Consider the following 11,922-nt stretch of genomic DNA (forward strand, 5'->3'; position numbering starts at 1 on the left):
CAAAATAAACACAACTAATTATTTTTAAGGCTATCCGGCTTAAGTTCGAAAAAAAAAAGAGTGAGAAGAATCGAGTAAATTTAAATAATTTATTCTAATTAGTAGATTAATAAGTTGGCGGGCTGATTCGTTAAACACGAATATTTTTTTATCATATTTTTAATTAATATGTATTAGTAGATAATTTATAATATTTTTATTTTAAAAAATCCAACTCTTATTGTAATATTTATCTTTTATATTGGCAATGTAGGAGTATGTAGACACAAGTAAAACAAACAAATATATATAAAATTTTATAAAATTAATTTAAGACCATAATAAATTCAACATTATGATCAATAAAAAAAAAGTCACATTATAAATCCAACAAGATTAAATAAATTTAAAATTTTTTAAAATATTTCAACATAAAATAAATCTAATAAATTAAAAAAATATTAATATAGATCCAACAAATATAAAAAAAAAATATTATTTTTCTTTTGACTCGTGAGTTGGCCTCCCGTTCAGTATGATCCATTTTTTCAGCGAGTCGAATGAAACTAGCTAATCAATAGAATCGAGTTGAAAACTTCAATTCAATTTGTCTAAAATAATAAATTAAATGAGTCACTCTGACAAACCTGACCCATTTCGTCACTCTAATTAAAATTAATTTTATAAACCTAAAATATCCATTTAAAATATCCATCAGAAATAAAAGAGAAAACAGTTAGTGTCATCTCAAAGTTTCATTGATGAAAAGTGATGAGTGTAACTTCTTTTCAAGAACTTTCCTACCAAATCAAAGTAAAAAAAACAAAGTAGAGTTCAATTTTTGGCTTATATAACAAGACAAGATAAAATCATATACATGCCTACCACCTTTGCTTATACCTCAAAGCACCCAACTACAACACTTAATCTATTTTCCTATTTTCCTACTTTACATAACATTAACAATAAAGTCCATTTATGCTTCTCAAACAAGTCTAACAAAATTCAACTATATGGTTGGCCTCACATCTAACTGAAATTTAATCATAAGCTCTTCTTTACATAACACTACATATTCATTCATAACCTAATCCAAAAAATATCAACATTTCAAAATGGAACTTCCTTCACCTTCTACAATACTTATTGGCCTCTCCTTAGATTCAAATGATAGCAAGGAGCTTCTTTCATGGACAATGAGAGTTCTGGCCAAACCAAATGATACTATTGTTGCAGTGCATGTTCTTGGTTAGTCACTTTTATTTTTCTAACATGTTCAATTTATTCAACAGTTTTAATTTAGAGTTTTAATCAATAAGCTGAAAAGTTTGTTGAATTTTAGTTGGTGAGAATATGAAGAAAAGTGTATCTGTTAGAAGAAGACAATCACATCTTAGACAAGCAAAAGCATATGTTATATCTGTGCTCGGAGAATTCGCGCAGACGTGTTGGTCTAAACAGGTAACACAGCGATCACAAATATATTTAACCCTATTATATAATTGTGTTACGTAATATAATGCCGATGAAAATATCGTTTTTAGATTAATTTGGAGGCTAAAGTGGCAATGAGTTCCACAATAGGTGCTGGTTTAGTGAAGGAAGCCGAGTTAATTTCGGCCGATTTTCTTCTTCTTCGCGGAACCTCTAAAGGAATTGCCAAGTATTGCTTTGATCATTTACATGGAAGTTGCACAATGGTCTCAGTTGGTGCTAGAAGCACAATGACAGAAATGAATGCGCAGAACAGTTCGCCGAGAACAGTACTAGATCGATTAGAGGGACAGTCGAATAGTACAGAAGACGATACTTTTAGCACGCGAGCATCGAGCATGATATATACACCTTCATCTGATTCGAAGATTAAGAGAAAATCGAAGTTGAGAAAATCGCAATTCTCATTCAGGTTCATAATGTCATTCCTTGGTTCACCATTCAGATTAAAGAGCTTCAATGTGTCGAAAAATGAAATACATCATCAACCCTTGTTGAAGTGCTTCAGCTATGAAGATATTTGCAATGCTACTGATCACTTTCACCAAGGTATATTACATAACATAGAATTTAAAGATTTGATTAATGTTAACATTGAATTCGGGTTTCTTATATGTTTCGTTTTTGGTTTATCGAAAGTAGATAATTTGGTTGGTAGAGGAGGGTACTCAGAAGTATATAAAGGTGATCTTTGTGATGGAGAAACCATTGCTGTGAAGAGGTTAGCCAAAGACAACAAAGATCCAAACAAGGAGAAAGAGTTTCTTATGGAGTTGGGTGTTATTGGACATGTCTGTCATCCGAATACGGCGAGCTTATTAGGCTACTGCTTTGAAAATGGACTCTATCTGATTTTCAGTTACTCTCAAAATGGAAACTTGTCAACTGCGTTGCATGGTATTGTTACTATTACAAAATTACTCTATATAGCACAGACACTTCAGATTGAAAACGTGTCTGGTATCTGACACCAGCATGACACTGGCACATGTACATACATACATTCAATAATTCTATTTGTTCGTGTCTATGTCTGTGTTTCATAGTTATTGTTTTGTTATGTCTTCGTATGAGATTTAAAACGCAGCGAAATGAATTTACCAGGTAAAGCAGGAAATTCACTTGACTGGCCAATAAGGTACAAGATTGCTATTGGAGTTGCAAGAGGTCTCCATTATCTTCATAAATGTTGCAAACATCGAATAATTCATCGTGACATTAAAGCCTCCAATGTTCTTCTTGGTCCTGATTATGAACCACAGGTAGATACTATTACTACTATAGAATAGCAATAATCAATTTCAATTAACATTGTTTTGTTCTACCGAATTCAACTCGTGCAACTTAAAGTTTAAAAATTACTTTTCCTTTATTTTGCATGTATTAGATTACAGATTTTGGACTTGCAAAGTGGCTTCCTAACAAATGGACTCACCATGCTGTAATCCCGGTGGAGGGGACCTTTGGATATTTAGCACCCGAGGTTTTTATGCATGGGATTGTAGATGAGAAAACTGATATTTTCGCATTCGGTGTTCTTCTTTTGGAGATCGTAACCGGAAGAAGACCTGTTGATTCATCAAAGAAAAACATTCTCCTATGGGTAAATTCGCCATTCATTTCATCCCTAATGCTAATGTAGCATCGACACTTCAATATAAGTGTCTGGTGTTTGTGTCTGTGTATATGTCTGTGTCAGTGTTTCATAGCTGATCGTTACTTAATATCAGGCAAAGCCTCTAATGGAATCAGGAGATATTGCTGAGCTGGCTGATCCAAGAATGGAAGGTAAATATGATACCGAAGAATTGCATAGGGTAATCCTAACAGCTTCATACTGTGTCAGACAAACTTCCACTTGGCGTCCTGCCACGACCGAGGTGAGCCAAAAAAACAACATAAATATTGTCATGTTTAATTTCTTTAAGGTTTAGGCGTCTGAATAAGATCAAACTTCGCGAAATGAAGTTTTTGTTTTTGTTTTCATGTTTTATACAGGTGTTGGAGATGTTAACTAGTGGCCAAGACTATAAAATCGGAAATAGTGGGAGAATTGCAAACTTCAGTTCTGATGAATTGGATGATTACTCTATGGTTTTTGGATACAATGTACCTTCGGAAATATCGCTAGAGGATTATTTGTGAGGATGTAATGTAGTTTAGTTTCGAAGTTTGTTTGACTATGATTTGAGGTTTGTGATAGGAGTGTGTGTAGTAATGAAGATGTACATCAGAAATTGGTTCATTATTTTTGTAACTTAAATAACATATTGGAAGTGTGAGAGAATGTGAAAGCATAAGAACAATTATCATAATGGATGATCAAGATTTTGACTATCTAATCAAAACAATTTCATAGATAATAGGTGACATGAGTGAAATCATATCTAAACTGCATTTGAATATGCATAGCAGCAGCAGGAGGTAAAAGTTGAGAAAAATCACTTCAAGATATGAAACTTGGCACTCAAGCTATATGAAACAAAGCTTTGTGCTACACATTTTAGGGTGCTATATTTAACAAAGCTGTGTGTTTACTTACAATTGATGTGTTTTCACATAATTTGATGATATTTCTAAAATGTCTAATTCATGTTACTGTAAAGGCATGGTCTTCTGGCGAAAACAGTGGCCACTAGTCACTAAGATCAATGTTCCCCCTTTTCTTCTATCCAATTACCATGGAATAATTGTAGATACTTTGACCACAAGTTAACCCATATTTTACTTCTTTCATTTTGATGTTCTTTACTAGATTGATTTGGTTGTTCTTGAATAATCATGGCTTGGTGATATTGGTGCCATTTTTTTTTTTTTCAATAAGCGAAAGATTGATTAAATCGCACTAGGGGTGCAACCCAAACAATAGAGGTCTACAAAGATTTAAAGCAAGATAAAGGAGCTTTGTACCAATCGTAAAAACAAGGACTATACGATTGAATTCTACACCCACTCCATCTCCAAGAGAAGAACATAGCATTAGTACAAACAACCTCAAAACTATACGAATCATTATCGAAGACGATAGCGTTCCTCATTAACCATAAGCTCCATAGCGTTGCCATCCAAATAATGTAAATGACTTCCCATGTTAGTCCATTAGCGAACAGATTGACGACTATAGTTATTTTCATTATCTTGTGAACATTTAAGTTTCAGATTGACGACTATAGTTCCTTTTATTATATTGTGAATATTTAGGCTATGTTTGGGAGTTTGGAAGGGAGGGGAGGGGAAGACTTCTAAAAAAGAAATTTTAAAAAAATATAGGAAAATATTTGACATTTTTTAAAAAAATGATTTTGTTTAGAATGATAAAAGAGTCATTATCATTACTAAATTTTTAATTTTTAGAATACCATAACAACCTAAAAGTTATTTGAAAAATTTATGTAAACCCTTCAGAACCCTCCACAATCCTCCTATCCAAAATCTTTTTATCATTTTCACTCAGTTCTTCCTATTTTTCAAAACTCTCCCCTTTCTTCCCCTCCAAACTCCCAAACATAGCATAAGTTTCAATTCAAATCAAGATATTTAATTTGTGGGACAAAGAATAGTCTTTAACAATAACAATTAATAAGACAGTGAATTTTGCATAAGATAAAATAAGGCAAGAAACACGAAAAATCTGATTACCAAGTTCACTTAAATGATTAACATCTGGGGAAGAGAGCAGCTCTCTAAGTTACTATACTCCAAAAATACAAGAGATTACAAAAAAGTAATGAGAAAATAGCCTTCAAAGTTCCAAAATTTTCTACCAAAGTGTTTATCAATCTCACTAACTCCCATTTTCCCTAAAACTTTTTTCTTTCTAAGTTTTCCCTTGAAATTCCCTAAACCCTTATTTTCTCCCTTTTACTCTAAACATCTAAAATTGTCACATTGTAATAACATAAGAGATACATATTTATAATTAAAAACAACCAACAAACAAAATCCAAAACATAATCCATTAGTAAATAGATACATGAACTGAACCGAAAAGTCTCAAAACACGTGAATCGGGAAAATTGGCTCAATAATAAAAATCTCAAAATCGCACGAACTGATTCTGACCCGCTATACGAACATCATCTCCAACCATACGAACAGCGCTACGCTGCCATCCGCCGAACTTTCTTTGTCGTCGTACTCCAGTTGGCGGCCCTCCGGCATCGTACGGATTTCGGCGCCGCCTTCCAACCATCGTGACTCCGTCGTCGCACTTCAGCCTATCTCCGCCGACCTCTAATTTTCGACAGCCTCCTCCATGGTCTGACCGTCGTGGCTCCACCTTCGTTCTACGACCCACTATCGGCGCTCCGTAACTCCACCTGCTCGCCATCATGGCGGTCGCGGCTTCGGAACCACTATCTCCGTTTTTCGCCTCGGTTCCTAATTTACAACTCAGCAAACTCATGCATCTTTAACCCTTGTCTTCTGCAAAATTCATTAAATTATTCTGAAACAACTTTCAGGCAATCATCATGCATTGACCTCAAATTCCATAGCTTGTTCTTATTGTGAGAGTCTTCACTAGTTAATGACGAATGAACAACAACATTTGAACCTTTTAAAATGTATAGACCACATATTTTAATAATGATCACATCATGCAAAATCTTCAACATCTCACGTTCAACTTTAGTGCAATAGCCTAGATCATCAGACATGCTTATGGACAACAAATTTCGCTTAAGTTCTGGAACTTACCTCACATTGTGAATAAGAAACTCATGATCATCGAATATTTTAAGTCTTACTGTACCAATACCATGAACCTTGCAAGCCTTATTATCACCAAGACGAACTACTCGACCTTGCTCCGACTTCAAACTCTCAAAGTATTCAATTCTTGAACACATGTGATAAGAACAACCTGAGTCTATGAACCAAATATCTTTAGTATTCAAACTCGATACCACTAGTGCATCAACATTCTCATAACCATCCTCATCTAAGGCAGTCGCAACTTGAACAGAATCATCATTGACCTTTCTCTCAGGACAATCCATCTTGAAGTGATTGGTTTTCAGACAATTAAAATATTTTACCTTTGACTCTCAGTTCCTCTTTTTGAGACACTCAAGCCTTCACCACTATTATTAATCTTCAAATATTTCGCCTTTCAAAATTCTTTGAATTTCACCGTCGCCCAAACTTCATCCAAAATAATAGTTTCTTCTTCACCATAAAGAATGACAACATTAAAGTGCTCAAAGGATCTGGGTAATGAGTTCAACAAAAGTAGATCCTTGTTCTTATCATCAATCTTCACCTCAATATTCTCAAGATCATCATCATTTCCAGCACCACGATTTTAAAATCTCTAACTTTCTCGAATTTACGATTTTATGGTTTATAAAATCTTCAAATATGTTTCTTTCTCTTCCTCAACAAAGGTTTTAATGCATATTTCAACAATCCCCACCTTGATTTGAAATCATGGTGGTGTCAATTTAACCATTAACCCACCTTGCTGCTCTCTACCATATTGAAACTCTAATCAATAACTTTGATCAAGTTCAAGACACCCTTGAACCTTGATCTCGCCACTTGCATCCACTTGTTTACAATTACCCTTTTCTGCTTTGGTAATCTGACAAGCCCACAAACATGGCTCCTCAACTATCGTTGACTCCACCTGCTTTTGATATTTATCGTACAAACCAAACAAACAAGTATTGCATTCTCTAATTAATTCTATTTTCACTTATTTTATTCTGGGTTGAAAATTGTTGATTATTTATTCTATAAACAAAAAAATAGGTACCAGTTACCACTACTTGAGATTGTTGGTGTTACATCCACGAAGTTGACGTTTTCGGTTGGATTTTCTTATATGGAACATGAAAGGAAGGAAAACTTCACATAGGCACAAGAGAAACTGGAAGAGTTGTTCGCTTTCTAAAAGTTACTACTGAAGGTTTTTGTGACAGACTGTGAACTGGCGTTGATGAATGTTGTGGAACTTGTGTTCCCTAACTCAACTCATTTGTTATCTCTGTTCCATATTCCAAAAAAATATTAGTATGAAGTGTAAGGAGTATGTCGAATCACGTAGGCTTGAACATGCTATGGATATATGGAACAACAACATATATTTGAATAGGGAGCCTAATTTTTTGGTACACTGAAGCATTTTGAGGTTGTATGTGTGGATATTCCTTTATTTGTTCAGTATGTGCATGAAACTTGGTTGACACCCTATAAAGAAAGATTAGCTAATACTTAGAATAATGGAGTAACTCATTTAGGGAACACAACAACAAACAGGTACATCGATGTGACTTTGAATATAGGTACACTGCTAATTATCAAATAATTACATCCTTTTTTATTTATGTTTTTTAGAGTTGAGTCTGCTTACTAGAGACTAAAAAACATGTTGACATCTAGCAAGGAGATTTATGTAGAAGTTGGGATGTTGTGAACACTATATTAAAGTTGCAATTAGGTTCAATTAGAGTGTCATTTTAGAAAATTATTGCCAACATTGAGCATCGGTATAACGCTCCATTTTAATCCAAATTGCACAACTTCGTTTCAAGACAATGTATACATCACGTTGGAAAGGAGCTGAAAAGGGTAAAATTCATTGGTTGTGACAAAGTTGCATGTAGTTGCTTCATTAGAACAACACATAGGTTACCTTTGTGTGAACTTGAAGGTCTTCAAATTCAAGATGACCATATTCCGTTAGAATTGATTCATGTGTTTTGGAAGAAATTATACATAGAAGAGCATGAGGTCATTGAAAAAGATTGTGGGCCACAATTGGATTTAAAAGAAGAATTTGAAGATTTGAAGATGTATTTTAGTATACTAGATATTATAGGCCAGAGGGTGATGAAGAAAAAAGTTTGGGAACTAACACATTCATCCATAGCTTCCATGTGTCCACCACCAGTGAAGTATAAGCCAAAGGGGGGAAATAAGAAGAATAAAAAGGGTCAAGAAATGTGCATCGTGATCCTTTGTAGTGGGAGTAGGATGAGGGCTCGCAAGGATGTCATACTATGAAGAGATCGTGTACAAAACCAACTTAAAGTGAATCGTGTAACCTGTCTTCAAAACATCTTTACTTGTCTCAGTTTTGTATTGTCTTACATCAGTACATTGATGTCATTGTTGATGTGGGTAAAGATGGAAATTGTGGTTTTCGTGCTATTGAAACTTTACTTGGATAGGGCAAAGAGCTTTGGCCTTTGGCTTGGATGTAGTTAGATACTAAAGTTTATCAACATCATCAAGTGTATTCCAATATGTTTTATGACACAATATTGGAAGTTAGGAATGTGTTGCAGATAGCTAGCATGAGTGTTCAGGGTTGTGAGAAATGGATGATGATTCTTGATATGGGTTACCCTATTGCTTCTAGATACAATTAAGGGTGGCAAAACGGGTCAGGCCCGCCGTGTCGACCCGTTTGACCTTCCATTTTAGGTGGGTTAGGCTGAGGTTTTCGGTTCGGTACCTTAAATTGGCCCGCCCCGCCTAACCTGCTTAAAAAAACGGGCTGAGGCGGGACGGGTTTTGCTCGCGGGCTTTTTGTTAAATTTTTTATTTTTTTTACTTAGAATTAAAACAACTTTTACTATAAAAACAACACTCTTCTCTTAGGATTATGTTGATTGAATTATATTCTAAATTACTTTACATACAAATTGAATTATAACTGTAATGTTCTTTCTATAACTTTTTAATACATGTGTTGATTGGAAAAGTTTGAAATAAAAGAACAATTGTATGACATGCATAACTATTAATTTCTCAATACATTTGCTCACATATTTTCTTTAGAGATGTTGATTTTAAGAAAAGGAGGGATTTGATTAGTGTATACGTGTGACAAATTTAAAATTTAACTATTGAGAAATCAGTCAATATAAGAGTCTATAGGATGTAAATAGTGAGAAAGGTAGGTGTTAATATTTTATGCATTACTATTTTATACATTGTGATGTATTATGTAGTGTAATTGTTATCGCAATTTGTCTTGTGTAAAATGCTTAATTGGGTTCTTATAGTAGTTAGTTTTTAAATAGGATTAAGATAATATGTATTGTTTATTTATTTTGATACCTTTTTTTGTTGTGCTTGAGTTTATTTCATGTAATTTGTCTTTAAGACATGTTGAAGTTCTATTGTGCGTTGTTAAAAAAAAAATTATCTACCTGTTTAGTAATAATTATAAAATTTGTAAGTTAGGTAGTAAAGTAAATTGTAAAATAAGAAAAAATATAAAAATTGGCGGGCCGGCCTGCCAACCCGTCAACTCGTTAGTAAACGGGGCGGGCATGACTTTTGAGCTCGGACATCTAAGTTGGTCCGCCCCCACCCCGCCTCGCTTTTGGACGGGCTTAAACGGGACGGGCCTAAACGGGGCGGGCCGCCCGCTTTGCCACCCCTGGATACAATGTCATATTGGTCTCGTTGTCCAGGAACCTTAACATCACATTCTTCCAATTAGTGATAGCTCCATGTGTAGCTTCGAGTAGACACAAAATTATTATGGTTGGTTTTGTTGACAATAGCCATTGGGTTCAAGTGAAGTTGAAACCCAGTTGTCAGTTGCCTTCAATCATAGACCGATGGAGATAGAACTTTAGTGAAGGTGCAAGAGCATAAGAATCAGCATGTGCGGGACGTATTAGGCACTGGGAAGAAGAAATTAGAAAGTCAACATAATTTGCTTTGTATTTATATTGTAGCGCTTTTTGCATTATGTGTATATATTTTATCGGGTATAATTTGGTAAAAATGACAAAAACTTATGATTTTTTCTAAAATTCACCACTGCATACGGGATTTTTCAAAATTAATGAAAATTTAGGTATGTACCAGATTTTTCAAAATATTCGGTACGTATTATAGGTTACCGATTTTTTCTAGAAAAACCGGTATATAAGCACCGAAATTTTCAAAAATATAGTATATACGCACTGAATTTTTCAAAAAAAAAAGGGTATTACATCCACAATTTTGCAGATTTTTATCGGCAATTTCGTAAATGTTCAAAATTTCATTAAAAAAAATTGTAAAAAAATCTAGTATTTGTTCATCCAAATGAAAAAATAGCCAAAAAAAATCGATACTATAGTGAAAAATCCGATAACTTCATATACTTTATAAAAAATAAAAAATAACTAGGATATAATTGTAACAGCAGCCCTCATGGGAGGGTGTAAGCTCAAAGTATGGAGATGACAAGATAAAATTTTCAATTGGAGAGCCCACATGCTAGGCCAAAAAATCCAATCCATTACAAGAATATGGTGTGGCATAAAATCCAGCCCAATGGCAATAACATTTGTATGGATAATATTAAAAATTATTAAAATCTTTGTTATTTAAAAAAAAATGTCATCTCTTTTATTCAGTAATAATAATAAAATTCTCACAAACTCAGTACTTGAAAGTTAAAAGGTTATGTTTTTATCTAGTCAAATACTATTTCTGAATAAAAGATATATTTCTGAAAAAAAATATATTGTGTTAACCGAGGTCAAACCAAGTGAGGTAAAATACTTTTTTTTTTTTTAAAATAAGATTAATAAAAAATTAACTTGAAAGAAATTAATAGTAATAAAATAAAATAATAATGCAAGAAAGTATAAGAGAAAGAAAAGGACCACCGGCACATGGTAGGTTTATGAAACGAAGAAGTACCTTATTGAGAGGCTGAAAAGGATAGGCACAGATGGATCCAAATACTTGTCTATAAACAAACAATCTCTCTGCAATCCACTTGACTTGCTATTTTCTTACAACAACTTGTTGTAGGATATAAAGGAAATAAGGAATAACCATTCTAAATTTAGAGTAATCAATTATGGCAAGAAGAGGAGACCAACCTCTTAACACATTCTCTTTCACTAAATTTGTTCATTCTCCCTATAGTAATATTGAATATAATTCAAAGGGTTAAGTTCCAAAGGGGGAAATGTCTTTTAGGCATAGGAGATTCACATTAAATATAAATCAAATGGTCAAAGCTCCAAAGAGGAGAAAAAAAATCTTTTTAGGCATAGGAGATTCACGAACCTAAGTTAATTTCAATGATGTAGTGTATTTCTTAATTCAACGTACATGTACATCTAATAACCTTGAAAAATGAATGGCATAGAAGTTGTAAAAATCTTAAGTATCATGAAAATGTTAAAGTAGAAAAAGCGATAAACACATACTTTAAATGTGTATAAAACTTTAACAAAATCATTACCATACACTCGCAAGTTAAAACAATCAAATTTGGAAAATCACCTCCAATTCCATAAGTTACTTAAAACGAGCTTATTGACAAACACACAAAGTATTAATATAAACAAATTAAAAGATCATATGAAATTGTCTAAACAAATTTAAAAGTGAAGATTTGAAATTTAAGAACTGGTCCGATCTAAATTTATTTAGACAATTGCATCACACTACCTAAACTAAACAAACTAAAAAGAGAAAACA

At 33.5% G+C, this 11,922-nt stretch overlaps 1 protein-coding gene across 1 annotated transcript; it reads left to right on the forward strand.

Annotated features, from left to right (window-relative positions):
- Positions 1-884: 884 nt before the first annotated feature.
- LOC131628082 (probable receptor-like serine/threonine-protein kinase At5g57670) lies at positions 885-3,810 on the forward strand. Its single transcript, XM_058898941.1, has 8 exons — positions 885-1,227; positions 1,322-1,440; positions 1,524-2,022; positions 2,116-2,370; positions 2,578-2,735; positions 2,861-3,076; positions 3,204-3,353; positions 3,472-3,810. Exons 1-8 carry the CDS (start codon positions 1,095-1,097, stop codon positions 3,616-3,618), a joined length of 1,677 nt encoding a protein of 558 aa, XP_058754924.1. The 5' UTR covers positions 885-1,094; the 3' UTR covers positions 3,619-3,810.
- The last annotated feature ends 8,112 nt before the right edge of the window (positions 3,811-11,922 follow it).

The sequence above is a fragment of the Vicia villosa genome, linkage group LG1, assembly GCF_029867415.1.
Source record: "Vicia villosa cultivar HV-30 ecotype Madison, WI linkage group LG1, Vvil1.0, whole genome shotgun sequence".
Lineage (NCBI taxonomy): Eukaryota > Viridiplantae > Streptophyta > Magnoliopsida > Fabales > Fabaceae > Vicia > Vicia villosa.